This window comes from Zonotrichia leucophrys, chromosome 2 (assembly GCF_028769735.1).
Source record: "Zonotrichia leucophrys gambelii isolate GWCS_2022_RI chromosome 2, RI_Zleu_2.0, whole genome shotgun sequence".
Classification (NCBI taxonomy): Eukaryota; Metazoa; Chordata; class Aves; order Passeriformes; family Passerellidae; genus Zonotrichia; species Zonotrichia leucophrys.
Genome location: NC_088171.1, coordinates 312,731 through 339,603, shown reverse-complemented (window position 1 = coordinate 339,603; position 26,873 = coordinate 312,731). Strand labels below are relative to the sequence as shown.

Here is a 26,873-nt window from a genome sequence, read left to right as displayed (position 1 = left end):
TGACACTGCCGGGGGCACCTGGCCACGCTCCAGACACCGGGGGTGGGAAACGGGGAGAAAAGGACACAGATGGGGCTCTGAGGGGTGGGAAAGGGGGGGAAAAGGACGCAGATGGGGCTCTGAGGGGTGGGAAATGGGGGAGGGCCATGGTCCTGTGCCTCCCACCTGTGTGGCTGCAGGTGAGTGCACCCCTGCCAGCCCCACTCCTGCCACCTGCCCAGAACCCCCAGTGTCACCCCAAACTGCCACAGCCCCATCCATGGCATCACCCCCTCAGTGTCACCCCAAACTGCCACGACCCCATCCACGGCATTGCCCCCCAGGACCCCCAGTGTCACCCCAAACTGCCCCAGCCCCATCCACGGCATTACTGCCCCCCGAGACCCCCAGCCCACCCCAGGCACAGCCAGCGGGCACAGCCCCTCTGTAAACCTTTATTTCAGCTGGTGCTCGGGGCACCACGGGGGGCACCAGCGCTGTGCCCCCCAAAATCAGCACCTGGGGGGGCCCTGGCAGCACCCCTGGCCCTGCAGTGTAGCGGGGGCACCAGGGACGCCCCGAGCAGGGGGCTCCGACAGACAGGGCCCCCCTGGCAGCATAGTGGGCACGGCGAGCCCCCCACTGTGCCCCTGGCGGCTCCCCCGGCACCTCCGGGGGCTCTCGGCACACCCAGGACCCTGCAGAGGGAATGGGGGGTCAGCAGGGACCACAGAGCCGGGACCCCAGGGCAGGGACCCCAGAGAGGGGACCCCAGAGTGGAGATCCCGGAGTGGGGACCTCAGAGTGGGGACCCTGGCACTTGGGGACCACAACACTGGGCACCCCAACACTGGGCACCCCGGCACACGTGGCAGCCAGGCCCCACTGAACCCCAGCCCCGGGGGTCCCTGTCCCCCAGCCCCTGCATGTCCCAGGGTTAGGAGTCCCTGTACCCTCAGCCCTGGGGGTCAGCCCGGGGGTTTCCATGTCCCATCCCGGGGGTCCCCCCTCCCCCGTGTCCCCACCCACCGGCGCCGGGCCCGGCTACGTCATCGTCTCCGCTTCCTCCTCCTCCTCCTCGTCCTCCTCGGCCCACCCGCCCAGCGGCATCTCCCGCAGCTGCGAGGCGCGGGCAGCCGAGCCTGGGGGCACAGGGGGGTCAGGAGCTCAGAGCCCCCTGCCCGGCTCCGGGCTCAGCCCCGTGCTGGGGGCGGTCAGCAGTGCCCCCCAGCCCCCCGCACACCGCCGGGCTCACCTGTGGTCACCAAGGGGTGTTTGGGTGCCCCCGCGGGCTGGGGGCCCTGCGGCTGCTGCTGCTGCTGCTGGTGGAGCTGGGGGGCCAAGGAAGAGCAGAGAGCCAGGGTGAGCGCTCAGAGCCCCCCCAGAGCCCCCACGTGGCTGTGGAGCCCCCCACCACAGCACAGCCCCCGTGCTGGCATTGGAGCCCCCCACCACAGCACAGCCCCCTGCTGGCATTGGAGCCCCCCACCACAGCACAGCCCCCACGTGGCTGTGGAGCCCCCCACCACCGCACAGCCCCATACGTGGCTGTGGAGCCCCCCACCACCGCACAGCCCCCACGTGGCTGTGGAGCCCCCCACCACCGCACAGCCCCCATATTGCTGTGGAGCCCCCCACCACAGCACAGCCCCCATATTGCTGTGGAGTCCCCCACCACAGCAGAGCGCCCACATGGCTGTGGAGCCCCCCACCACAGCACAGCCCCCACGTGGCTGTGGAGCCCCCCACCACCGCACAGCCCCCATATTGCTGTGGAGCCCCCCACCACAGCAGAGCCCCCGTGCTGGCACTGGAGCCCCTCTGGGACAGCAGGACAGGGGTCCCTGGGCCCAGGACACTGCCCAGGCCCGGAGCAGTGGCACAAAGGGCACCACGGGTGACACCAGCTGCGGTGCCACATCCCAGCATCCCGTCAGGCTGAGAACACAGGGTGGGTGTCACCCAGCGGGCTGCGAGGGTGGGGACAGCATGGAATGGGGACAAGGGACAGGGGACAAGGGACCAGGGCCAGGCAGAGCACACAGACAGTGACACAGTGGTGAGAGACACCAGGGAGCCCCAAGGGACCGTGTCACTGTGTGCCGGGGTGCTGCGGGCAGGGGGACACGGGCACGGCGGTGACACACCTGGTGCAGGTAGATGGCGTGCAGGCTCATCTCGGCAGAGGCCACCTCGGCCAGCAGCGCCGAGCGGCTCAGGCTGCGCAGCCGCGACTCGCTCAGCGCCGGCCTGGGGCACGGGAGGGGCGGTGACAGCCCCGCCGCAGCGCCCTCCGAGCTGGGACACTCTGAGTGCCACCCCTTCCCTGCCACCACATCCCTCCCTGCCGCCCCTCCGAGCTGGGACACCCCCGAGCTGCCCGACATCCCTCCCTGCCACCCCTGAGTGCCACCGCATCCCTCCCTGCCACCCCTGAGTGCCACCGCATTCCCCCCGTGCCACTGCATCCCTCTGTGCCACCCTTGAACTGCCCCGACATCCCTCCCTGCCACCCCTTTCACTGTGACACCCCTGAGTGCCACTGCATCCCTCCGTGCCACCCCTCTGAGCTGTGACACCCCTGAGCTGCCATGACACCCCTTCCCTGCCGCCCCTTCCACTGTGACACCCCTGAGTGCCACTGCATCCCTCCCTGCCACCCCTGAGTGCCACCACATCCCTCCCCTCCCGACCCCCATCCCACCACGCCAGCCCCTCTCAGTGACACCCCCAATACCCTTCCCAGCCCTGTCCCCCCCATGTCCCCCCGCTGACGCCCCCCGTGCCGTGTCCCACCTGTCCTCGGGGTGCTCGCCGGGGCTCTCGGGGGCCGCGCAGGTGCCCAGGGGGTTCCGCAGGGACGCCAGCAGGCTGGCGGTGGCGCTGGCCGTGCTGCAGGGCGGCCCGAAGCGCGGGTCCCGGGCCACCAGCCCGCTGGCCGCCAGGACACTGCTGACCAGCGCCTCGGGCTGCGGGACACCCGTCAGGGGACACAGAGAACAGCCCCCCGACCGTCAGGACACTGCTGACCAGCGCCTCGGGCTATGGGGACACCCATCAAGAACACACACACAAACACCCCCCGACCGTCAGGACACTGCTGACCAGCGCCTCGGGCTGCGGGGACATCCGTCAGGGACACACAGAACACCCCCCTGGCCGCAAGGACACTGCTGACCAGCGCTCCGGGCTATGGGGACACCCATCAAGAACACACACACAAACACCCCCTGGCACCCCTCCGGCAGCTAGGACATTGCTGACCAGCCCCTCGGGCTATGGGGGCACCCGTCAGGGACACACAAACACCCCCGGGGCGCCCCCACTCACCGCCAGGGCCGAGTCCTCGGACAGCAGGGACGCGGGCAGCGGCCCCTCGGGCAGCAGGTGCCGCGGGGCGGGCGCGGTGGCCGCGTCGCGGGTCACCTGCGCCTGCAGGTGGCCGAGGAAGCGGCGGGCGGGCGGCGGCGGCCGCCAGCGGGGGTTGCTCAGCGCGAAGCGCATCAGCGACAGCTCCGTCTTGCCGTGCTCCGCCTGGCGCTCCGGCGGCGCCTCCGTGTGTCCCTCGGACAGCCACTGCGGGGACAGGGACGTGGCACGGCCGGCCCGGCGCGGCCGCACGGCCCGCAGCGCCCCGCCCGGCCCCGCGCACACCTGCGGGTTGCCGTGGTGGCGCACGTCCAGCTGCGCGAAGGAGCAGATGTCGCCCACGCCCGCCACCTCCACCGTGAAGTTGCGGAAGAAGTCCACGATGTCCAGGGCGCGGGGCGGGAAGGCGAAGATGAGGATCAGGGGTGTCACCAGGGGGCTCAGCAGCTCCTCCAGGATGAAAACCTGCAGTGGGGGGCACCGGGATTGGGGGGTGTACCGGGGCGGAGGGGACAGATTGGGAAGCCCTGGGGTGGGATGTCCAGGGTGGGGGTATCAGAACAGTAGGTCCTCAGCAGGGCAGTCCTTGGGCTGCTCGGGGTGGAGGTATCTCAGCCTGGGGGATTCCAGAGCACGAGGCTCCTGGATGGGGGTGCCTCGAGAGTGGGGAGCCCTGGTGCAGGAGGGTCCCAGTGTGGGGGATCCAGGGTACGGGACCCTGGCACGGGAAGCTCCTGCCCTGAGGGGTCCTGGGGGTGGGGGGTCCCAGAGCAGGGGACTGGGACAGGGAATCCAGGGCAATGGGGTCTTGGAGCACACTGTTGAGGGGTCCAGGCTGGGGATTCAGATGTGGGGCTGGGAAGTCCCAGGATGGGGGCTCCCAGTCTGTGGGGTGCTGGGGGTGGGGAGCAGGGGCAGAGGATGGTCCCAGGGGAGCGGGGTCCTGTGGAGGAGGGTCTCAGGCAGTGGGGGCTGCACGCACCGCCTTGTACTGGAAGAGCTGTGCCATCTCTGCTCGTGTCTCGGCACGGCCGGCGCGGCCCTGCCAGTGCTCGGGCAGGTAATGAACGTGCGCCAGGACCCGCTGCAGCAGCTGCTCCGGGCACCACACCGCGTGCTCGTCCGGGATGAAGGACCTGCGGGGCACAGGCAGGGCCCCACCTCAGCCCCCCGCTGCCCACCCGGCCCCCATGGCATGGCACAGGGTCTGCCCCATCCACCTGGCCACCATGATCCCAGCACCCACATGGCCACCATGACCCCCGCATTCACCTGGCCACGGTGACTCCAATACCCACCTGGCCACTGTGCTCCCAGAACCCCCCTGGCCACTGTGACCCCAGCACCCACCTGGCCACTGTGACCCCAGCACCCACCTGGCCACGGTGACCACGAGCCCCAGCAGGGTGATGGCTGTCAGGATGTGCTGCACGGTCAGCACGTCCTCGTCGTACACGGTGAGCACGATGAGCACGGCCAGCACGGAGCCGGCGAAGAAGCCGATGTGGCGGGCCAGCACGGCCAGCAGCGGGCTGCTGAACGAGTCCATGTACCTGGTGGCGGGCGCGTGGCCGCGGCCCAGGCGCGCCTGCAGCTCGTGGCCCAGCTCGTTGAAGTGGCGCAGGTAGTGGCGCGCGTAGAGCGACCAGCGGCGCGCGCCCAGGCTGCCCGGCGCCCGCTTCAGCCCCTCGGCGTAGCTGAAGAAGGCGAGCAGCAGGCGCCAGCCCAGCACGCAGGGGCACAGCGCCAGGTTGGCCACCCCCAGCAGCACGGCCGCCCGCGCCAGCCCCCGCGCCAGCGCCCGCCGCGCGCCCGCCCGCTTCACCTGCGGCCGCAGGCTCCAGGTGTTCTGGAAGAGCGCGGCCGGGCCGCGGAACAGCAGCAGCTCCAGGTTGAACTGCAGCCCGCGCGTCAGGAACACCACGGGGCCCAGCAGCGGCAGGCGGAAGCGCACGGGCAGCAGGGACTTGTTGACCATGGCCACGGTGTAGTTGCGGAAGCGCAGGATGCGGTGGTGGATGTCGAGCTCCGTCAGCTCCCGGCGCGGCACGCACAGGGGCTGGCGCCGCTGCAGGGCCAGCAGCCGGGCCTGCACCGACTGCCAGCTGTGGTTACACAGCTCCTCCTGCGGCAACGGCAATGGGCATGGGCACGGGGCACCCGGGCACAGCGCGGTGCTGCTCGGTGCTGGCGTCACTCAGCACTGCCCTGTGCCCCATGGCACCTTATGGCCCAGCCTGAATCCTGGTCCCCTCTGCGGCACCTTACAGCCCAGCTCACACTCTAGCTCCCCCAGTGTCACCTGGCAGCCCACCCCGGACCCCAGCCCTCTCCCAGGGACACCTGACAGCCCAGACCCCCCAGCTCCAGCCCAGCCCTGGCCCCCTCACCGCGGGGATGCCCAGCGCTCGGATGTAGAAGCTGCGGATCTCCCAGTAGCCCACGAGGCGCCGCAGCGCCGTGACCAGGCGGCACAGCCACACCGCGCCCGCCAGCACCAGCAGGAACAGCAGCCACCCGCTGCCACGGAGCCTGCGGGGACATGGGTGTCACCAGTGCCACACTGTGCCTGCCAGCGCAGCAGGAACAGCAGCCACCCGCTGCCACGGAGCCTGCGGGGACACACGGGTGTCACAATGCCAGCAAACCCCTGTGGCCACCTGCCAACCAGTGCCACAGGGCCTGCTAAGGAGACACAGGTGTCACCAGTGCCACCGGGACCCCCCCACAGCCACACCGGTGCCAGCAAACCCAGAAGGCACCTGCTGACACAAAGCCTGTGGGGACACAAGTGTCAGCAGGGCCAACAAACCCTTCACAGGCAGCAGCCACCCACTGCCATGGAGCCTGCAGAAACACAGGTGTCACCAATGCCACCAACCGCCTCACTGCCATCTGCAGCCTCAGAGACTGCTGGGGACGCGTCACCCACAGCACCAGGACGTGATGCAGCCACACCAGTGGCACCCTGACCCCGCAAAGCCACGCTGGTGGCACTGGCACCTCTGCACAGCCACGCAGGCAGCAGCTGGCGCCGCAGCCACCCACAGCCACCGACCCTTTGGGGACACGCGTGTCACCCCCGCCCCTGGAAGCCCAGGTGTCCCCGGTGTCCCCACCTGCGGGCGCACTGCGGGGCGGGCAGCACGGCGTCGGGCAGCGTCACCTTGGCGCGCTCGGGGACGTGGCTGTGGTTGAGCGGGCGCGTGGCGAACAGCACATCGTAGTCCACGCAGCACAGCAGGAACGTGCTGAAGGTGACCACGAACAGGAACTGCCTGGGGGCACGGGGGGTCAGCGGGAGCCCGGGGGCACTCACGGCCGCCTGGCACCGCACGGTGACACCGTGGCATCACTTACACCAGCTCCAGCACGTCCGAGAGCAGCACGCAGGCAAAGCCATTCCTCTGGTGGAACTGGTAGATGTGCGGGGGGGTTAAGGAGGCTATGAAGGGGTGATGGACCCTCCATGTTCCCCCTCCCATCTCCTGAGTCACCCCATGCTCCCCCCTGTCCCCCACAGTGCCACCAGGGGCTGTGCCAGGATATCTTGGTGAAGAAACTGTCCAGGTCCTTAATGTGGTGCCACGAGTCTGGGGGGAAAAACACCGGGAGGTCAGGTGGGAATGTGGTACCGGCCCCCCCCCCGGGACCCCCGCACCCCACCCAGGGCCCAGAAACACCTCCTGGGTCCCCAAACAGCCCATGGGACCCGGAATCCCCGCCAGACGGCACCCCAGTACCTGTCGGTCCTTCGGTGACGTGCAGCAGCAGCTGCTCCTCCTCCTCCTCGCCGGGGGGCGAGTCCTCCTCACAATCCTCCAGCCGCCGGTACTCCCGGTAGTCCCGGTGCTCTTCTGCCTGCTCCGCCATCACCTGCCGGGGCACGGGAGCGCCTGCCGCCGCCGTGGAGCCGCCGCCATGGGGCGGTGGGGGGCGGAGGGGCCGGGGCAGATGTGGGGCACCGGAAATGCCGCCGGGGTGCCGCCCGCGTGCCCCGGATTCGGGTGGCCTGAGCTGGCCCCGGCCGCGGGCAGCGACACCGCAGGTGACACCGCAGCTGCCACCGGCCCGTCCTGTCCCACCGGCCGGGCCGGTGCCAGAGCCTGCCGTGACCCCGCAGGGCTCCCCGGGACGGACCCCTGCAAGGTCCTAGGGAGGGACCCCAATGCTCCCCCAGCCCTCCCCCGGGCCACGCTGTGCTGCCCAGCCCGAGCGGGGGGGACACGGCTCTCCCCACGGACCCCCGTGTCCACAGCCCCCCTCACCCTTCACCCCACCGAGCCCCCCTCCCCACGGACTCGTGTGCCCACAGACAGCCCGCAGCCCCCACTCAGCACGGACACACCGCCCCCGGAGCCGGGACCAGCTGGGGAGCAGTGCCGAGCCCTGGCGGCCTCTCAGTGCCTTGCGGAGCCCCCCGGGGAAGGACTGGAGCCCGCGCCCCTCTGGGCAGGGCAGCACCCCGGACCTTGGGGCAGGAGAACGCCCCCCCACAGGGGAGGACGGGACCCAAAACTCTTGGAACGGACCCCAAACCCCTGGATGGGACCATCGCCCCCTGGGGAAGGACGGGACCCCCACGCCTGGAGCAGGACGGGACCCCCCGTTCAGCCCCCGGTCCCCCCTTACCGCCGCCCGCAGCGCCGCGCGTCACCAGCGTCCCCCGCGGTGGCCGCAGCCGCTGTCCGGCCAGGCCGGTGGCCGCGGGTGACACCGTCCGGCCCCACGTGTCCGGGGCTGACTCACGCGCGGGGCTGGTGCAGCGGGAGGGACGCGACCCCACTTGTGCAACACCCCTGGGGACAGCGGCCGCGGCCCCCGGGATCGGGTGTCCCGGCGGGTGACACCGGCACGGCCCGTCCCCAACCCGCTCCGCATCGCGAGGCCAAAAATACCCGCGGAGCCCGAAAATAGCCCCGGAGGGTAAATAGCCCCAGTGGGGGGGCCGGGGGATCCCCGGGCCGGGAGGCAGGGACACCCCCGGGGCCAGGGACACAGCCCGGGGGACGCGGCGGCACCCGAGCGACACGGCGACCTCGGCAGTGGCCCCGGTGACCCTGCCGGGACACGCGTGTGTTTCTGCAGCGTCACCTGTGTTACGGGGACCCCGTACGGGGATACGGACACCTGCCCGTGGGGACAGGGCAGGGTGACACCCCCTGGTGACACGAGCCCCGGTGGTGACACATGGCTGTACCGTACGGGGCCCGTCAGTGACCCCGCGAGTGCCCCGGGAGCACAGGTGGGGACACGGCACGGCCGCAGGGGACACACCGGCCCGGTGCCCCGGGACCACACATCGGGACACGGCACGGCCGCAGGGCACATATCGGCCCGGTGTCCCCGCGCAGCCCGGCTCGGGGGTCCCGGGGCAGCGGCCGGGCTGCGGGAGCCCGGGGAGCAGCGGCGTGACCCCGCTCCGGGCACAGCGGGGCTCGGCCGCCCCGGTACCGCTGCCCGTCCCTGCTCACCTGGCGCTCGGTGCCGGGCCGGTCCCGCCGGTGCCGGGCGCTCAGGGGGCGCCGCGCCCGCCCCGGGCCCCGCCGCCGGCCATGGCCGCACCGGCAGCAGCCCGGGCAGCGGCGGGGTCGGGGGTGCCGGGGCGCGCTCCGAGCTCCGCCGCGGGTTCCGGTGCGGGTCCGGCGGTCCGGGGACGGCCCCGGGGAGCAGCGGCTGTGCCGGGCCCGGGGATCGGCGGGGTCGGGGCGCGGAGCCCGGGAAGGGCCCGAGGCGGCGGAGCGCGGCCGGTGCGGGTCGGGGCCGGCGCAGGGCCCGGGCCGCGGTGTTGGGCTCCGCCCGCCCGGTCCCGCCCCGCGCCCGCCCCGCGCCGCCCGGAGCCGCCCCCGGAGCCGCCCCCGCCCGGAGCCGCCATGCCGCTGCCGGTGCTCTTGCTGCGGGCGGCGGGCGCCTGGACCCGGCTCCGGCCGCCTTCCGTGCCGGGCCGCAGGTACCGGGGAGCGCGGGGCATCCCGGGCGGATCCCGGAGCCTCGGCTCCCTTGGGAACCCCAACTCCGGCTGGGAGCAGCCCCGGCTCGGGGGTCGCGGGGGTCCCGGGGTGCGAGTCGGGCTGCCGGGCAGCCAGGGGTACCGGGAACTCGCGGGGGTCCCGGACACCCGGATCCGTGCGCGGGGACCGGGAGAGGCCGGGGCTCCCGGGGGGCTGAGGGGTCCGCGGGCTTCCCGGAGCAGCGGGACGGGAACCGGGGCGGGGGCAACACGTGGGCAGGTATTGGGGTGCCCCGGGCTGCCCTGGGAGGAGGAGCCGCCTCTGGGTGCGGTGCGGGGCGGGGACCTCGCGCTCTGCAGCCTGCGGCGTCCGGGGGTTCCCCGACTCACGGGCCTTGGGCGATGGGGGCACCCCAACTCCTGGCGGGGTCCCGGGCGGTCCTGGGGGGTCCCGGCTCCCTTGGGGGCGGGAACACAACTCCTGGTGGGGGAGATGGGATTCTGAGGTGCCGGGGCTGGTCTCTGGGGGCTCCCCCAGGTTCGCTCACCCCCAGGTTCACTTCACCCACCTCTCTCCTCAGTTTCAGGTATGGGGGGCGCCTGGGGCTGGCCGTGCCCCCCCGGCCGCCCCCCGCGCCCCCGGCCCCGCGCTCCCGGCTGCTCCTGGTGGGCTCGGCCTCGGGCTGCGTGCTGCTGGGGCTGCTGCGCACGGCCGCGCGCTGCCAGGAGGCCACCACTGTCCCCGCTGTCCCTGCTGTCCCCCCTGCCGCTGCCGAGCCGCCAGAGCCCCCCCTGGAGACCCCCTTTGACTGGCCCCTGTTCTGGACCTTCCTGCGCCCGCAGCTCCTGGCGCTCTCCGCTGCTGTCGTGGTGAGCTGGGCGAGTGGGTGGCCATGGGTGCCCTTGTCCCCACTGTCCCCGTGTCACACCTGTGCTCTGGAGTAACACACAGTCCCAGTGCCACAGCGTGATGGCCACAGTCCCTGTGCAGGGTGTGCCATGCCACGGTCCCCATGGCATGGTGTGGCAGCCACTGTCCTGGTATCCACTGCTGTGTGACACGTGCTGTCCCAGTGGCACAGTGTGACAGCCACCATCCCAGTGCTGACACAAGATAGCCACTGTCCAGTGCCATGGCATGACCCCGCTGTCCCAGTGCCACGGTGTGACACTTGCTGTCCTGGTGACACAGTGTGACACTTGCTGTCCCAGTGAGACAGTGTAACCCCCGCTGTCCCAGTGCCATGGCGTGGCGCCCCGTGCTGCTGTCCCTGTGGGGTGACAGCCCTGTCCCTGTCCCTGTGTGTCCCCGCAGCTGGCGCTGGGCGCAGCCCTGCTCAACGTGCGCATCCCGGTGCTGCTGGGCCAGCTGGTGGACGTGGTGGCGCGGTGTGCCCGCGGCCATGTGGCCACCTACCTGCGGGAGGTGCGGCGCCCGGCCCTGCGCCTCCTCGCCGTCTACTGCCTGCAGGTGAGTGCCGACCCCCCAAAGGGCGGGTGGGGGGTCCCGGGGGTGCCCCCAGCCCTGCTGACCCCCCCGTCCCGCAGGGCCTGCTGACCTTCGGGTACATTGCGCTGCTGGCTCGTGTGGGCGAGCGGGTGGCCGGCAACATGCGCAAGGCTCTCTTCAGTGCCCTGCTCAGGTAACCCTGGCACGGGGGGCACGGGAGAGGGGGTGCCCGTGGCCCCCCACCCACCGCTCCCCTGGCAGGCAGGCAGGAGGTGGCCTTCTTTGACGCCACACGCACGGGGCAGCTGGTGACACGGCTGACGGCCGACATCCAGGAGTTCAAGTCTTCCTTCAAGCTGGCCGTCTCCCAGGTGAGCCTGGCCATCTCCCAGGTGAGCCTGGCCTCTCCCAGGTGAGCCCGGCCATCTCCTGGGCCAGCCCGGCGGTGCCCCCAGCCTCTGTGTCCCGCAGGGCCTGCGCAGTGGCACGCAGACCGCCGGCTGCTTCGTGTCGCTGTACCTGCTCTCGCCCAAACTCACGGGGCTGCTGCTCGTGGCGCTGCCGGCACTCGTGGGCGCCGGTGCTTTCATCGGCGCCTTCCTGCGCGGCCTGTCCCGCCAGGCACAGGAGCAGGTAACCCTCGCTGAGAGCCCCTGCCCTGCCAGCCCTGAGCGTGGCCATGGCACATCTCTGATGTCCCCGCTGTCCCTGCAGGTGGCCAAGGCCACCGTGGTGGCCGACGAGGCGCTGGGCAACGTGCGGACGGTGCGCGCCTTCGCCATGGAGGAGCAGCAGGCAGGGTAAGGGGAAGGGTGGGCCCTGAGGGGGGGTGGGCGTGGGGCAGAGGGACCCCGGCCCACCCCTGCCCCAGGCTGTTCCGTGCCGAGGTGGACCGTGCCGGATGTCTGAGCGAGCAGCTGGGACTGGGCATCGCCGCCTTCCAGGGGCTCTCCAACCTGGCGCTCAACGGTCAGTGGGGGTCACACAGTGCGCCCTGGGGTGGCACTCCCTTGGGCAGGACCTCCTCCATGCCCCTTCTGCACTTCCCCTTCAAATCCAGCTCTGCCCCCACCCCACAGGCATCGTCCTGGGAACCATCTTCGTGGGTGGCTCCCTGATGGCTGGAGACCAGCTGTCCCCCGGTGACCTCATGTCCTTCCTGGTGGCCTCGCAGACGGTGCAAAGGTCAGGGCAGGGTGCCATGGTGCCCCCAGAACCCCTGGCACCCCCTGTACCCCCACAGCCTGCCTGGGCACAGCCCTGAGCTCAGCCTCTGCCCTTGTGCATCCCAGGTCCTTGGCCAGCATCTCTGTCCTGATGGGCCAGGTAGGTGGGGTGAGGGGTCCTGGCACCCCCTGAGGCTGGGGATTCAGGTTTGGGGCTCTGGGGCTGCTTTCACCACCCTCCCTGTGGGTGAACTGGGGTCTGAGTGCCAGTGAGGTGGGGTCTGGGGGCCATGGGGTGCTCCTGCTGTCCCCCCACAGGTGGTGCGGGGTCTGAGTGCTGGTGCCCGTGTCCTCGAGCTGCTGAGACTGGAGCCCCTCGTGCCCCTGCAGGGGGGGGCGACCATCCCTGCCCACTCCCTGCTCGGACGCATCTCCTTCAATCATGTCTCCTTCAGGTGGGTCCCAGCAGGCCCCTGCCTGGCCCCCATGGCTCTGAGCCACCCCATGGACAGGGGATTGGCACCACGTCCCCACAGCCCTGCAGCCCCCGCGAGCTCCTGCTCCTCTCCCTGCAGTTATCCCACCCGGCCTGGCTACCCTGTCCTGCAGGACTTCAGCCTCACCCTGCCCCCCTGCCACACCGTGGCCATCGTGGGCCCCTCTGGAGGAGGTACCAGCACCCCCCACCCTCCCTGGGCACCTCCTGCGCCCGAGGGCTCTGCCCAGTGTGTGCCAGGGACTGGGAGCCCCCCAGTGCTGCTGGAGCCAGGGCTCCGGAGCAGGGGGGCTCAGGGGTCCCCTCCCCAGGGAAGTCAACGGTGGCAGCGCTGCTGGAGCGGTTCTACGAGCCCACGGCAGGAACCATCACCCTGGACGGGCACGACATCGCCGGCCTGGACCCCTCCTGGCTGCGGGGACAGGTCATCGGCTTCATCAGCCAGGTGAAGGGGACAGGGGTGCTGCTGGCCGGGGTCCCCCTGGCGTCCAGGGCGAGGGGAAGGAGCTGGGGCTGGCCGGGCTCAGCGCTGAGGGCCGGGTGTGCTGCAGGAGCCGGTGCTGTTCGGCACCACCATCATGGAGAACATCCGCTTCGGGAAGCCAGGAGCCTCTGATGCCGAGGTGTACGAGGCCGCCCGGCTCGCCGACGCCGACGGCTTCATCCGCAGCTTCCCCGAGGGCTACAACACCGTCGTGGGTATGGCCGGGCGGGAGGGCTCAGCCCAGCTGAGGTGGTCCCGGCCCTGCGGGGACACCGGTGCTGGTCACCGCTGAGGTTCACAGGGAGCTGTGGCCGCGCTGGGCTCTGAGCAGGAGCGATGGCTCCGGGTCTGGGGGGTCCTTGGCTGCGGGCCGGGGCGGCGTCCCCGGGCTCTGGACATTCTGGGGGTGCCCTGGGATGGTGCAGCGCAGCATCCCCACGGTGTCCCCGCGGTGTCCCCGCGGTGCCCTGCAGGCGAGCGCGGCACGGCGCTGTCCGGGGGGCAGAAGCAGCGCATCGCCATCGCCCGGGCGCTGCTCAAGGACCCGGCCGTGCTGATCCTGGACGAGGCCACGAGCGCGCTGGACGCGCAGGCGGAGCGGGCGGTGCAGGCGGCGCTGGAGCGCGCTGCCGCCGGCCGCACCGTGCTGCTCATCGCGCACCGCCTCAGCACCATCCGCGGCGCGCACCTCATCGCCGTGCTGGCCCGCGGCCGCGTGGCCGAGGTGAGGCGGGCGCAGGGCGGGCGCGGCCCCGCAGGTGACACCCGGGTGCGGCCCGCCGGTGACACCATCGGCTGTCCCCCTGTCTCCGCAGGCGGGGACCCACGAGGAGCTGCTGCGGCGGGGGGGTCTCTACGCCGAGCTCATCCGACGGCAGACGAAGGAAGGGTCCTGAGGGGTCCCCGAGCTGCTCCCCCCCCAATAAAGCGGCGCTGTCGGGCGGACAGGGCTGCGCTCTGTGGCGGGTGCTGCGATGGGTCCTCCGGGCCGCGCGGGGGCGCCCTTGGCTGCGGGAGGGGGCGGGGGCGAGTGACGTATGACTTGTGGGCGTGAACGATGATGCTGGCCCCGCCCCCTCCCCTGCCGCGCTGCCCCACGGGGCGGGGGTGTCCCCTGTGTCACCCCCGGTGTCACCCGCGGTGTCACCCCCCCTGTGTCACCCCCGCTCGGTGCCAGCCCCTGCCGAGGTGCGGGGCCCCTGCCGCGCTGAGCGTTCCCCGTGTGACCCTGGGGTGTCCCGTGTGTCACCGGGCAGTGTGGCACCCCTGTCACTCCGAGTGAGGAAACGCTGCAAGACCTCCGGGGGCTGGAGGGGTGACCCCTACGTGACCCCGGGATGGGGGACCCCTGCACCCCCCGGGATGGAGGAGCCCCTGCGTGATTTCTGTCAGGGGCCCCGATAATACCCCCGGGGCAGGGGGCCTCGTGTGTCACCCCTGGGTGACCTCTGGGGTGGGGAGACAGCCGTGTGACCCCCGCTGGAACGAGGGGGTCGCCTGTGTCACCCTCCAGGCCCGGGACCCCTCTGTCACCCTGGAGCGGAGGGACCCTATGCCATTTCCTGGAGTAGGGACTCTCTGTATGACCCCGGGACGGGGGGACCCTGGAATAGGGTTACCCCTTCCTAACGCCACCGGAGGGACTGTCCCCTGTGCTGCCCCCCAAGGGAGGGGACCCTTGTGTCAGCCCCCCGGGGGGAGCCCCTGTGTGACCCCCCAGATCAGCCCTGCAGGACTCTCCCGGGGCGGGGGTCCCACGGGGCAGCCTCTGCATGGGACCCCCTGTGTCACCCCCGGAGTGGGGGGACCCTGCCACATCCTTCTGGCTCCCCTGCATCCCTGCCGGGATGGGGGGACCCCTGTGTGACCCCGGGGCGGGGGCACCGCGGTGTGACCCCCGGGCCGGGCTCCGCGGGCTGCCCGTGCAGGGGCGCTGTCTGCGCCCCCTCCCCGGGGGTCCCGGCCCCCCCGTACCCCAAGGCTGCGGCCGCCGGCGGGGGCGGCGGGTGGAGCCGCGGGAGGGGCGGGGGCGGCGGCGGCGGGGGACGGCGGGGACCGGCGGCGGCTGCGCCGCGGCGGGAGCGGAGCCGGGAGCGGGGCTGGGGCTGGGACCGGATCCGGGACCGGGAGGGGACCGAGGCTGGAATCGGGACCGGATCCGGGACCAGGGCTCGGAGCCGAGACCGCGGCCGGGGCTGGGGCTGGGAGCGGGACGGGGGCTGCGCTGCGCTGCCCGCGGCTCCGCGGCACCGGCGCCGGCAGCGTGAGGGACCGGGCGCAGCGCGGCGGCCGCTCCTGCCCCCCCATCCCCGCCTCCCCATCCCCTGCCCACCCTCATCCTCCTCCCCCGCTGCCTCCCGCCGGCGGCGCCCCGAGCCCGGCGCGGCGATGGGCTGAGGCTGCGGGGCAGCGCGGGGCCCCGGCCGCAACAGGATGAGGAGGGGCTCGGAGGGCAGCGGGGAGGGCGAGGGGCTCTCGAGCCTGCGGGCGTTCGCCCACAGCTCCTCGCTGCACGGCATCAGCCACGTCTTCGCCTACGGGGCCGTGTCCCTGCGCCGCGTGCTCTGGGGCGGCTTTTTCCTGGGCTCGCTGGGGCTGCTGCTGCTCGTGTGCGCCGAGCGCGTCGCCTACTTCCTCACCTACCCGCACGTCACCAAGCTGGACGAGGTGGCAGCCCGCAACCTCACCTTCCCGGCCATCACCATCTGCAACCTCAACGAGTTCCGCTTCTCCAAAATCACCCGCAACGACATGTACCACGTGGGCGAGCTGCTGGCGCTGCTCAACGAGCGCTACGAGATCAGCAACCCGCAGCTGGCCGAGCCCCACGTCCTGGCCGCGCTGCGCGACAAGGCCAACTTCAAGAACTTCAAGGCGAAGCCCTTCAGCATGGCCGAGTTCTACAACCGCACGGGCCACGACCTGGCCGACATGCTGCTGCAGTGCTCCTTCCGCGGCACCGGCTGCACCGCCCGCAACTTCACCGTGGTGAGTGCCCGGGGACGGGAGGGCCCGCGGCGGGCCCGGGGCTGCGGGGGGACCGGGCAGTCCCGCTGGGGGCGGGCACCGGCGGGTGATGCCCCTCGCTCACCCCAGCCCGCAGCGCTCTCAGCCCTGCCCGCCCCGCTGGGGACAGCGCCCACACAGGGATGTGCCCACCCTGGGGCTGCAGGGCGCCAGGCGGCTGCGGGCAGTGCCAGCAGGGAGCGGGGCTGGGCTGGGCACTCTGGGCTGCCCGGGGTCTCTGCTGGCATGCAGGGCTGTGGTGGGCACAGGATGCTCAGGGCTGGGGGGTGCTCACAGGTACAGGATGCTCACAGGTGTGCTCTCCTGTACGGGGTGTCACATGTACAGGTGCTCACAGGCGCACCCTCACCACCTATGCCAGCTTCAGGTGCCACTGGGCAGTGCCAGCAGCAGCCCTGCCCTGACTGTTGGCACAGAGGCTCCCATGGGCAGGGCTCCCATGGGTGGGGGTCCCCGTGCCAGCCCTGCTGGGACTCCCTGCTGCTGCCCACAGCACCCTCCACCCCTACCCCAGCAGCCCCGTTCCTGCCCCCAGCAGCCCCCAGAACAGCACAGGGGCAGTGGCACAGGCAGGGACAGTGGCACAGACAGGACAGGGACATTGGCACAGGCAGGACAGGCAGGGACATTGGCACAGCCAGGGTGGACAGGGGCAGTGGCACAGGCAGGACAGGCAGGGACATGGGCACAGGCAGTGATGGCGGCATGGGCAGCAGACACTCCCCTCCTGCCACAGCAGCGGCGTGGGCGCTGGGCAGCTCACGTCTGCCATGCCAGCTCTGCCCAGTGCCATCGCTGTCCCCTTAATGCTCTTGGAGCACTAATTAATTCACCACGCAGCTGAGGGACGAGCTGTCCTTTCACAGGTCTGTGCCCCCCTGTGCCCCCCGTGCCCCTCTGTTCCCCCCGTGCCTGTGGCCAGAGCTGCTCCCCCAGTGTCCCCATAGCCCGGCAGGCAGTGGTGCTGGCCCTGGGTTTGAGGGCTGGGACATGGGACAGCAGGACAGAATTTGGGGTGGGTGGCATGTGCCTGATTAGGCAGCAGGGTCCTGGTTCAGCCCCCCAGAATCCCCAGGCTCGGCCAGTTTTGGGGACTGGGATCCCCAACTTGGGCTCCTGTGCCCCAGGCCACGGTCCTGATCTCTGGCCCTGTGTCCCTGACCCCACCCCAGCCCAGGCCCAGTGTCCCCGAGGTTCCTGGACTCGTGGTGGGCCCGAGGGCTGTGGGGTGAGCCGAGTCCCCTCTCACATCCCCAGGGCTGTTGGATGGGGCAGGGCGGGCTGTGGGGACGGGGGATCCTCGGGGAGCAGGGCTGGGGGTCCCCGGGGCCGTGGGTCCCTGCGTGACCCCGAGTGCAGCGCAGGAGGGCTGGCACTGCCGGGGACACGTCCCCATGGCTGTCCCCACCCATGCCCCCCCAGCATCCCCATGCCGGGCAGCCGTTGCCATGACACCCGCCCCCCCCTTTCCTCCTTGGGCACCGCATTGCCATGGCAACGGGTCCCCACTTTGGGAGCAGCTGGTTGCCACGGCAACGCCCCCTCCGCTCCCCCCATGGGACATCACCCCGGGTGGGGCAGGGGCTGGGGGCCGTGGGATCGGGCTGGGGCTCGGGGGTCCCGGGGTCCCGGCTGGGGGCTCCATCCCCGGGGACTCAAGGTCACCCCAGGGCTCTGCTGGGGCTGCGGGACCCGCGGGGGCTGCCCAGGACAGGCTCTGGGGTCTGGGGGGACACTGTGGCCTCTGCCGCTGTGACAGAGAGTCCTGGTCCCCATCCCCGCTCTGCCTTGTGCCCTCCCATCTCAAGTGTCCCCACATGTTCCCTGGAACTGTGACGAAACCCAATATCCCTGCAGAGCCGCAGCAGCACAGGCCGGGCACCATCAACGCCCTCGCCTGCTCCTGGCAGCCCTGGCATCCTGTGCTGGGGCACTGGGACCCCATCCTGGGTCCTGCAGGGCACTGGGATTCTGTCCTGGGTCCTGTGGGGCACCGGAATCCCACACAATGTCCCCGTGTGTGTCCCTGTGTCCCCACAGGGTCCCCGGAGTGGCAGTGAATGTCCACAGGGGTCCCTGCAGTGGCAGTGGCAGTGACAGCCCTGTCCCCGTGTCCCATGTGTGTCCCACGTGTGTCCCATGTGTGTCCCATGTGTGTCCCTGCAGATCTTCACCCGCCTGGGCAAGTGCTACACGTTCAACCCGGGCGGGCCGGGCCGGGAGGTGCTGACCACGCTGCAGGGCGGCTCCGGCAACGGCCTGGAGCTCATGCTCAACGTGCAGCAGGAGGAGTACCTGCCCGTCTGGGGGGACACAGGTGAGACCCTGCACGTGGGGGGACACAGGTGAGACATGCACCTCTGGGGGGACAGAGGGGGGACATGCCCGTCTGGGCAGACACAGGTGAGCGCGTGTCCATCTCGGGGGACACGGGTGAGATCCCTGCCCCGCACCTGACCCCCGTCCCCTGCCATGCAGATGAGACCTCGTTTGAGGTGGGGGTGAAGGTGCAGATCCACAGCCAGGACGAGCCTCCCTTCATCGACCAGCTGGGCTTCGGCGTCGCCCCCGGCTTCCAGACCTTCGTCTCCTGCCAGCAGCAGCGGGTATCCGGGCACGGCGCCCGGGGCTGGGCACGCACCCCGAGGGACCGGGATGGGCCCCGAGGGACTGGGATGGACCCTCACAGGGCCCGGGATGGGACCCAAAGGGAGCAGAATGGACCCTCACAGGGCCCGGGATGGACCCTTACAGGGCCGGGGTGGGACCCAAAGGGACCAGAAGGGACCCCCAGAGGGTTCGGAATGGCCACAGCCCGCCCTGTGGGGACATTCCAAGGCGCGGGCACCCCAGCCCTGTGGGCACATTCCAAGCCATGAGCACAGCCCGCCCTGTGGGGACATTCCAAGGCGCGGGCACCCCAGCCCTGTGGGCACATTCCAAGCCATGAGCACAGCCAGCCCTGGGGGGACATTCCAAGGCGCGGGCACCCCAGCCATGCCCATAGGGACCAGCCCTGCCCAGCCCTGCCATGGGTACCGTGGCACTGCACAGCACAGCACAGGCTGTGGGGCGGCCCCACGCGGCAGCGGCTCCTGCAGCGACCCCCGGCTCCGCGGAGCAGCCGCCGGGGGGTGGCGGCACGGCCCCCGCAGCCAGACACCTAAATTTAGGTGCCCGGGGTGGGCGTCACCACGTGTGCGGGCACATGGGCGGCAGGAGCGCGGCGGCAGCAGGAGCGGCCCTGGCACCCACGGGCGGGGGTGCTGGGCCCGAGCCAGGCACCGTCCCCGCACCGAGGGCAGGGGTCCGCGCTGAGCCCCCGCCCGGCACGTCCTGCCCCGGCCGGTGCCGCCTGCCGGGCCTCGCTGCGGCACCGGTGCAGGTGACAACTGCTGCAGCAGCCATCCCCGTGCCCGAAAGGAGGGGACAGGAGGGACGGGGCTCGGGGGCCAGGACCCGCATTGCGGGGGCGCGGGGTGAGCTCTGCCCGGGGGCGGCACCGCCGCGGGCCGGGCACAACAGCGGGGACAGCGGGGCTGGCCCGGGGCCCCAGGACGCCGTGTTTTCCTTAGCGGGTGCCCGGCAGCTGGTGTACCTGCCCCCGCCCTGGGGGGACTGCAAGGCCACCCCCATCGAGTCCGACTTCTTCACCAACTACAGCCTGACGGCGTGCCGCCTGGACTGCGAGACGCGCTACCTGGCCGAGAACTGCAACTGCCGCATGGTGCACATGCCGGGTGAGCGGGGGGCGCCCGGGGGCCGCGGGGCTGCGGCGCCAGGGCACCAACCGGGCCCGCCACCGCCGCCTCCCCGCAGGCAATGCCAACGTCTGCACCCCCGAGCAGTACAAGGAGTGTGCCGACCCCGCGCTGGGTACGTACCCCGAGCCCCCAGCGGCTCCGGGCACCCCCGGACACCCCCGGCACCCCTGAGCCTCCCCATGCTCCCATTGCTGTGAGTGCAGCTCCCTGCCCCTGTGCCCCCACCACTGCTGTAAGTGCAGCTCCGGTGTCCCTGTGCCCCTAACACTGTGAGACTGGCTCTGGTGTCCCTGTGCCCTCGCTGGGGTGGGGGTCACTGCTGTCCCCAGATGCACAGGGGCGGGTCCCCTCCCTGTGCCACCGACAGTGCCCATGGCACACTAGTCCCGGGTGGCACACTTGTCCCGGGTGGGAGGGACAGCACCCAGCTCTGTCCCCAGAGCATCCCGCACCCCCCCCCACCCCGGGCAGGGGTCTGGGGTCCCGGTGCCAGCCGCGCCCCCCCAGACTTCCTGGTGACGAAGGACAGCGAGTACTGCGCGTGCCGCACGCCCTGCGCCATGGTGCGCTACGGCAAGGAGCTCTCCATGGTCAAGATCCCCAGCAAGGCCTCGGCCAAGTACCTGGCCAAGAAGTTCAACAAGACGGAGCAGTACATTGCGTGAGTGACACCGCCACCTCCGCTGCCACTGCCACCACGCTGTCACTGTGCTGCCACTGCCACTGCCACCACGCTGTCACCGCGGTGTCACCCGCCGCCTCGCCAGCGCACAGCGTGACACAGCCCCACAGCCCAGCATGACAGTGCCATCACAGGGCACAGGGTGACAGTGTGACATGGCACAGCATGGCCCCGTGACATGAACCAGCAGTGTGACACAGGGGCCCCAGCATCACACACAGCCCAGAGTGACAGTGACAGGGCACACCCACCCAGCACTCCCAGCAGACACGAACTGGGACAGCACGGCAGTGTGACACAGCAGCACGGCATCCCCATCACACACCAACTAACAGCCCAAAGTGTCGTGTGACACGGCATGGCATGGCGTGACAGCATGGCACAGCATGGCACAGCACGGCCTCCCTGTGCAGACATGCCCCAGATACAGGAAACCCACACGGCACGGCATGGCATGGCCGTAGCACAGCATGGCCTGGCACAGCACAGCCCAGTATGGCTCAGCACGGCCTGGCACACCCTTGTGCCCCCTCTGCCCTGCCCCACGAAACCCATGGCACAGTGCAGCCCCCAGCCTGGCACAGCACAGCCTGGCACGGCACAGCCTGGCACACCTGTGTGCCCCCTCTGCCCTGCCCTGTCCCATGGTACCCCATTGCACAGTGCAGCTCCCAGCCTGGCACAGCACAGCCTGGCACGGCACAGCCTGGCACCCCCCTGCAGCTGACAGTGCCCCCTTGTCCCGTGTCCCCCCAGGGACAATGTGCTGGTCCTGGACATCTTCTTCGAGGCACTCAACTACGAGATGATCGAGCAGAAGAAGGCGTACGAGGTGGCGGGGCTGCTGGGTGAGGGACAGGGACCCGGGGGTGCCAGGGGGACACGGGCTGTGCCCTCGCTGACGTCCCCTCCCGCACAGGTGACATCGGGGGGCAGATGGGGCTCTTCATCGGCGCCAGCCTGCTCACCATCCTGGAGATCTTTGATTACCTGTACGAGGTGAGCCCCCCCGGCCTCCCCCTGCGCAGGGCTCTGCGGGCCGGGACCCTGACCTGTCCCCCCCAGGTGTTCCGGGACAAACTGCTCAGCCTGTACAAGGAGAAGAAGCGGAGCCCGCGGAGCGACGGCGGCACCCTGGTAACCCCCCCGCGCCCCCCGCCCCCAGCCCCCCGCCCGGGGGTCGCACCCCATCCTCCCCCCGCTCACCGCTCTCTCCCCTCCGTGCGCCCGTCCAGGAGCACCCGGCGGTCCCGGGCAGCCCCACGGCCCCGCGCCCACCCAGGTACACGGGGGGGGCACCCGGAGTCACCGGGGGGAGATGGGGGTCCCTGGGGGGGTCCCTGAGGGCTCCCCGGGGCCAGCACGGGGGTGCGGGGCATTCCCTGCAGATCTGCCACATTCCCTGCGAGACCCCCTATTCCCTGCAGATCTGCCACATCCCCTGCGAACCCCCCCCATTCCCTGCAGACCCCCCCCATTCCCTGCAGATCTCCCCCATTCCCTGCGAGCCCCCCGCATTCTCTGCAGACCCCCCCATTCCCTGCAGACATCCCCCATCCTCATCATCCCCGCAGCGCCTCGTTCCGGGGTACCCCGACACCCTCAGCCGGGCTGGGGTCCCGTGGGGCGGGAGGGGGTCCCTGTGGGGACACGGGAGGGGCCAGCCCGGCTCCAGGCTGGGGCACCCTTTGCGGTGCCCCCTGCCAAAGGGAGGGCTCCGGGGCACACGGGGAGGGGGGCACGGGGAAGAGCCCCCAGGGGCAGGGATGGCAGCAGGGCTGACCCCCATTCCCCGCAGGGCGCCTGGCCCCCCGTGCCCGGCCCCGCGCCCGGTCTCGGCGTCGCCCCGCACCTGCTACCTCGTCACCCGGCTCTAGGGCCCCCCCGCGCCCCCCCGCAGAGCCCAGCCCGCCCCCCCGCCGGCCGGGGGGCTGGGGGGACACCCCCGGGCCGCGGGGCGGCCTCCAGGCCCCCCCCGCCCCCTGAGGGGGCGCCGGGGGGCTGGGGGTGAGGGGCCCCCCCGGCCCCGCTCCCACCTCCTGCATGCGCTGCCTGTGCCCCCCCGCGCTGGACATGCAACCCCCCCCACCGCCCCCCCAATAAAGAGGTGCCCAAAACCCTGGCTCCAGGCTGCTCGGGGGGACCTGGGGGGCTCAGGGGCCTGGGGTGCTCAGGGGACCTGGGGTGTTCAGAAATCCTGGGGTGCTCAGTGGGTTTGGGGTGCTCAGGGATCCTGGGGTGCTCAGGGGGTCTGGGGGCTCCAGGACAGAGGAGGCAGCACTGGGGGCTCCCAGGGCTGGGCTGGGCTCAGGGGCTGTGGGGGGTTTGTCCCATGGCTGTGGGGGTCCCCAACAGCCCAGGAAGGAGGAGGTGGCAGCGAGGGGGTCACAGGGGTGGGTGGGCTCAGGGGCTGTCTGGGGGTGTCCCTGACACCCCAGGAAGGAGGAGGCGGCGCTGGGGTGTCCCAGGCTGGGCTGAGCTGTGGGGGGATCTGTCACATGGCATTGGGGGTCCCCAACACCCAGGAAGGAGGAGGCAGCACGGGGTGGGGGAAGCTCTTTATGGGACACGGCACGCACATCACCCACGTACAGCAGGCCCTGGCGGGGGGCACAAACCCCCCCAGCAGAGGGGGATCAGGGGAGTAGGGAGAGGAGAGGGGGGCGCGTCCCCCCTGGCGTCCCTGCGCCTGGTCCCGGAGGGTCCTGCCCCTCCACCAGCCCTGTGGCCCCATCTCTGGGGGCTCCCGTGCCCTCGGGGAGCCCCCTGCCCCCGGTGAGTCCTGTGTCCCGGGGGGAGCCCCAGCCCTCTCATCCCCCCCGGATGGGGGGCCTGGGGGTGGTGCCAGCCCCCTGCAGCTGGGGCAGAACCTAATAAATACTGGGGGGGCTGCAGTCAGGGGGCTGGCACGGGCTGGCACCCCCTCAGGGGGTCCGGGGCCTCGGGGGGCCCTAGGGGGGGCAGAAGTCGGTGAAGTAGGGGTGCTGCAGGGCCTCCTCCGCCGAGATGCGCTGCACCGGATTGCACTTGAGCAGGTTCTGGGGGGCACGGGGGGCTGAGGGGGACGGCACGGAGCCTCCCATCCCACAGCCCCCCAGGCGGGCAGGGGGCTGCGAGGGGGAGGGCAGGGGTGACAGGCACGGGCACAGGGGGGCAGGGGGACACAGGGGCTGGGGGGCACAGGGGCAGGAGGACACGGGCTGAGGGGCATAGGCAGGGGCACAGGGGCAGGGGACACAAGCAGGGGGAGAGGAGGGCACAGGGGCAGGGGGCACAGGGGCAGGGGGCACAGGGGCAGGGGGCACAGGGGCAGGGGGACACAGGGGCAGGGGGCACAGGCAGGGGGGCACAGGCAGGGGCACAGGTGGCAGGGGAACAGGGGCAGGGGGACAGGGGCAGGGGGCACAGGGCAGGGGACACAGGGACAGGGTACACAGGGACAAGGACCACGGCAGGGACACAGGGCTGAGGGGAAATAGGGAGGGGCACAGGGCTGGGCAGGGGGACACAGGGACAGGTACACAGTGACAGGGGCACAGGGACAGGGACACAGGGGCAGGGGGCACAGGGGCTGAGGGGCATAGGCAGGGGCACAGGGGCAGGGGGACAGGGGGGCATAGGCAGGGGACACAGGGATACAGGGGGACACAGGGGCACAGAGCAGCTCTCACCTGCAGCAGGTCCCGGCCAGTGGCGTTCAGCTTGGGCACCACGTTGACCAGGGAGGTGGTAGCTGGGTACATGGGGTAGGGCTGGGGACACACGGGTGACCCCCAGCTCCCCCAGACCCCTCATCCCCTCTGACCCCCCAGTCCCCTGCCCTCACCTTGTAGTCCGGCAGCTTGGCCATGGCCGGCCACTGCTCCTCCGTGGGGGTCCCCAGCAGCGTGGGGACAGTCAAGGGCCACCGCAGGGACACCCAGCACCTGCCCCCTGCCCCCTGCCCAGCCGAGGGGGGCTCCCATTCCAAGGGATCCTCATTCTCAGAGCTCCCCATTGCGAGGGGTTCCCTACTCTGCAGGGCTCCCCATTCCCAGGGAAGTCTCCATTGCAGGATTTCCCCAATCCCCCACTCTGGGGTCCCTGTTCCGGAGGGATCAGCACGCCCAGAGGGATCAGCATGCACGGGCTCCCTTCCCATGGGATTCCCCATTCCCAGGGGCAGTTCCCATTCCTTTGGGCTCCCCATTCCCAGGCAATCCATTCTGGGGCTCCCCATTCCCAGGGGCAGTCCCCGCTCCTTTGGGCTCCCCACTCCCAAGGATATCTGAAGATCCTCTTCAGCTGGTCGTCCACGTCGTTGCCCGGGAAGAGGGGCCGCCCGGCGTTGGCCAGCTCTGGGGGGACAGGGGTGGTTCCCAGAGGCCCCCGTGGCCCCCCAGGCCCCCTCCAGCCCCCAGGCCCCCCAGTGTACCCGCAAAGATGCACCCAGCTGACCACATGTCGATGGAGGTGGAGTAGAGCTTGGCGCCGAAGAGAACGTCCGGGGGCCGGTACCACAGAGTGACCACCTGGGAGGGACAGGGACGCTGGCACAGGGACAGGGACAACCCCGGGCGGCAGGGCAGGGCCAGGAGCCCCATCCCGAGCCCCAGGACCCCCAGGGCCCCGCTCACCTCGGCCGAGTAGCAGCGCACAGGGATGCCGAAGGCCCGAGCCAGCCCAAAATCCGCCAGCTTGAGCTCCCCGTTCTGGGGGGACAGAGGGCTCAGCCTGAGGGGCCCCACTGCGTCCCCCAACCCCAGGGACAGCGGCACTGCTGCCTGCCCATCACTGGGAACATGGCAGAGATTGCAAATGGGGCTGGACAGACACCAGGACAGACGCACAGCCTCCGCTTCCAAGTGTGACACCTGACCACAGCCCTGCTCCCAGGTGAGAGTGCCCAGGACAAACACACAGACAGCCCCCATTCCCAGGTGTGACTGCCCAGGACAGACAGACACCCAGACAGACAGCCCCACTTCCAGGTGTGATTGCCCAGGACAGACGGACAGACAGACAGACAGCCCCCATTTCCAAGTGCCACCCCAGAGCACAGCCCGCTCGCAGGTGTGAGTGCCCAGGACAGACAGACACCCAGACAGACAGCCCCACTTCCAGGTGTGATTGCCCAGGACAGACGGACGGACAGACAGACAGCCCCCATTCCCAAGTGTGACCCCTGAGCACAGCCCTGCTCCCAGGTGTGACTGCCCAGGACAGACAGACACCCAGACAGACAGCCCCGCTTCCAGATGTGATTGCCCAGGACAGACGGACAGACAGACAGACAGCCCCCATTCCCAAGTGTGACCCCTGAGCACAGCCCTGCTCCCAGGTGTGACTGCCCAGGATAGACAGACAGACAGACAGACAGCCAACCAGCCAGCCTCATTTCCCAAGTGCCACCCTTGAGCACAGCCCCGCTCCCAGGTGTGAGTGCCCAGCCCATCACCCCGTGTCCCATCCCTGTCCCACCCCGTGTCCCAGCCCTGTCCCAGCCCGTGTCCCCGCTGTGCCCACCCGGTTGATGAGCAGGTTCTGCGGTTTCAGGTCGCGGTGCAGCACGTTGCGGCTGTGGCAGAAGGCGAGCCCCTTCAGCAGCTGGTACATGAAGGACTGCGGGCACGGGCGGCTCCGTCAGCACCGGGCACCCCCCGGGCACCCCCCGGGCCCCCGGCACTGCCACACCCACCTTGACGATCTCGGGGTCCAGATCCCCGTTACAGCTGTCAAAGTATTTCTTCAGGTCCTGGGGGGAGCGAGGGGGGCAGCAGGCAGCGGTGACCCTCAGAGACCCCCAGGGTCCCCGTGCCCCTCCCGGAGTCCCGGATCCCCCCAGTGCCCGGTGCCTCCGGTGCTCACCTGGTCGCAAAACTCAAAGACCAGGGTCAGCTTCTTGTCGCTATGCAGAACGTCGTGGAGCCTGCGGGGCAGGGGTCGCTGAGTCCCCAGAGCCCGGCCAGGCTCGGGGCACCGGCAGCAGCAGCCCCCGAGCCCAGCCCCCGGTACTCCCGGTGCCCCCGGTACCTGACAATGTTCTTGTGCTTGAGCTCCTTGAGCAGGCAGATCTCCCGCAGCGCCGAGCTGGGCACCCCCTGCGGGACACGCGGGTTGTGGGAGCCGGGGGTCCCCGGGGGTACCGGGGGGTACCGGGAGGGTCCCAGCCGCGGCCCCCCCTCACCTCATCATCGTCGTCCAGCCGCACCCGCTTCAGCGCCACGATCTCGTGCGTCTCCCGGTTCTTGGCCTTGAACACGGTCCCGTAGGTGCCTGCGGGGACGGAACGGGGTCATTCATGGCCGAACCCCGGTACCGGTACCGACACCGCCGCCGGGCCCCGCATGCACCGGCTCCCTCGGTACGGCCCCGGCCCTGCCGCACCTTCGCCGATCTTCTCCAGCTTCTCGTATTTCTGCATCGCGCCGCGATCGGTCCCGGCCCGGCCCGGCCCCGGTACCGGCCCCGCCACCGGCCCCCGCCCGCCCGCCGGCCACACCTCCCGGCAGCCCCCGCGCGTCCCG

At 71.1% G+C, this 26,873-nt stretch overlaps 4 protein-coding genes across 5 annotated transcripts; 2 read left to right on the top strand and 2 right to left on the bottom strand.

The window, feature by feature from the left end:
- Nucleotides 1–537: 537 nt before the first annotated feature.
- Nucleotides 538–9,109, bottom strand: ATG9B (autophagy related 9B). The gene is made up of 15 exons (XM_064703696.1): nucleotides 8,823–9,109; nucleotides 7,092–7,224; nucleotides 6,898–6,941; nucleotides 6,709–6,773; nucleotides 6,468–6,626; nucleotides 5,739–5,880; nucleotides 4,725–5,473; nucleotides 4,331–4,484; nucleotides 3,634–3,813; nucleotides 3,310–3,555; nucleotides 2,776–2,948; nucleotides 2,127–2,229; nucleotides 1,235–1,310; nucleotides 1,009–1,121; nucleotides 538–677 (listed from the first exon to the last, which is right to left on the bottom strand). Exons 2-14 carry the CDS (start codon nucleotides 7,219–7,221, stop codon nucleotides 1,024–1,026), a joined length of 2,319 nt encoding a protein of 772 aa, XP_064559766.1. The 5' UTR covers nucleotides 7,222–7,224; nucleotides 8,823–9,109; the 3' UTR covers nucleotides 538–677; nucleotides 1,009–1,023.
- A 92-nt stretch (nucleotides 9,110–9,201) lies between these two features.
- Nucleotides 9,202–13,839, top strand: ABCB8 (ATP binding cassette subfamily B member 8). Its single transcript, XM_064703695.1, has 16 exons — nucleotides 9,202–9,298; nucleotides 9,880–10,168; nucleotides 10,614–10,769; nucleotides 10,847–10,941; nucleotides 11,014–11,119; nucleotides 11,220–11,381; nucleotides 11,463–11,548; nucleotides 11,620–11,717; nucleotides 11,828–11,933; nucleotides 12,041–12,074; nucleotides 12,233–12,369; nucleotides 12,490–12,584; nucleotides 12,722–12,855; nucleotides 12,962–13,109; nucleotides 13,368–13,618; nucleotides 13,710–13,839. The coding sequence occupies exons 1-16, from the start codon at nucleotides 9,222–9,224 to the stop codon at nucleotides 13,788–13,790; spliced, it is 2,055 nt and encodes a 684-aa protein (XP_064559765.1). The 5' UTR covers nucleotides 9,202–9,221; the 3' UTR covers nucleotides 13,791–13,839.
- Nucleotides 13,840–14,971: 1,132 nt separating this feature from the next.
- On the top strand, nucleotides 14,972–22,459 carry ASIC3 (acid sensing ion channel subunit 3). 2 transcript variants are annotated; one of them, XM_064703694.1, is made up of 11 exons: nucleotides 14,973–15,882; nucleotides 18,088–18,238; nucleotides 18,400–18,527; nucleotides 19,511–19,661; nucleotides 19,741–19,797; nucleotides 20,193–20,346; nucleotides 21,124–21,215; nucleotides 21,287–21,366; nucleotides 21,433–21,504; nucleotides 21,603–21,649; nucleotides 22,166–22,386. In XM_064703694.1, the coding sequence occupies exons 1-11, from the start codon at nucleotides 15,328–15,330 to the stop codon at nucleotides 22,242–22,244; spliced, it is 1,566 nt and encodes a 521-aa protein (XP_064559764.1). In that variant the 5' UTR covers nucleotides 14,973–15,327; the 3' UTR covers nucleotides 22,245–22,386. The 2 variants fall into 2 exon arrangements, with proteins under 2 accessions (XP_064559763.1, XP_064559764.1); XM_064703693.1 differs by lacking the exon at nucleotides 21,603–21,649 and having other exon boundaries at nucleotides 14,972–15,882; nucleotides 22,166–22,459.
- A 712-nt stretch (nucleotides 22,460–23,171) lies between these two features.
- CDK5 (cyclin dependent kinase 5) lies at nucleotides 23,172–26,847 on the bottom strand. Its single transcript, XM_064703692.1, has 12 exons — nucleotides 26,734–26,847; nucleotides 26,534–26,622; nucleotides 26,380–26,447; nucleotides 26,215–26,275; nucleotides 26,045–26,101; nucleotides 25,873–25,968; nucleotides 24,984–25,058; nucleotides 24,782–24,878; nucleotides 24,635–24,704; nucleotides 24,194–24,254; nucleotides 24,039–24,119; nucleotides 23,172–23,405 (listed from the first exon to the last, which is right to left on the bottom strand). The coding sequence occupies exons 1-12, from the start codon at nucleotides 26,768–26,770 to the stop codon at nucleotides 23,319–23,321; spliced, it is 879 nt and encodes a 292-aa protein (XP_064559762.1). The 5' UTR covers nucleotides 26,771–26,847; the 3' UTR covers nucleotides 23,172–23,318.
- Between the last annotated feature and the right edge of the window lie 26 nt (nucleotides 26,848–26,873).

Excerpts from the sequence above, each read along its gene's own strand:
- ATG9B (XM_064703696.1), bottom strand. The coding sequence starts at position 7,221 with ATGGCGGAGCAGGCAGAAGAGCACCGGGACTACCGGGAGTACCGGCGG. Across the intron at positions 2,949-3,309 it reads CCGAGGACTCGGCCCTGGCG|CCCGAGGCGCTGGTCAGCAG; the intron begins GTGAGTGGGGGC and ends GGTGTCCCGCAG. Across the intron at positions 2,230-2,775 it reads GGCGAGCACCCCGAGGACAG|GCCGGCGCTGAGCGAGTCGC; the intron begins GTGGGACACGGC and ends CCCGTGCCCCAG.
- ABCB8 (XM_064703695.1), top strand. The coding sequence starts at position 9,222 with ATGCCGCTGCCGGTGCTCTTGCTGCGGGCGGCGGGCGCCTGGACCCGG. Across the intron at positions 10,169-10,613 it reads CGCTCTCCGCTGCTGTCGTG|CTGGCGCTGGGCGCAGCCCT; the intron begins GTGAGCTGGGCG and ends GTGTCCCCGCAG. Across the intron at positions 11,718-11,827 it reads CTCCAACCTGGCGCTCAACG|GCATCGTCCTGGGAACCATC; the intron begins GTCAGTGGGGGT and ends CCCACCCCACAG.
- ASIC3 (XM_064703693.1), top strand. The coding sequence starts at position 15,328 with ATGAGGAGGGGCTCGGAGGGCAGCGGGGAGGGCGAGGGGCTCTCGAGC. Across the intron at positions 18,239-18,399 it reads GCCCGTCTGGGGGGACACAG|ATGAGACCTCGTTTGAGGTG; the intron begins GTGAGACCCTGC and ends CCTGCCATGCAG. Across the intron at positions 21,367-21,432 it reads TCTTTGATTACCTGTACGAG|GTGTTCCGGGACAAACTGCT; the intron begins GTGAGCCCCCCC and ends TGTCCCCCCCAG.
- CDK5 (XM_064703692.1), bottom strand. The coding sequence starts at position 26,770 with ATGCAGAAATACGAGAAGCTGGAGAAGATCGGCGAAG. Across the intron at positions 24,879-24,983 it reads TGCGCTGCTACTCGGCCGAG|GTGGTCACTCTGTGGTACCG; the intron begins GTGAGCGGGGCC and ends TGTCCCTCCCAG. Across the intron at positions 24,705-24,781 it reads AGCTGGGTGCATCTTTGCGG|AGCTGGCCAACGCCGGGCGG; the intron begins GTACACTGGGGG and ends CTGTCCCCCCAG.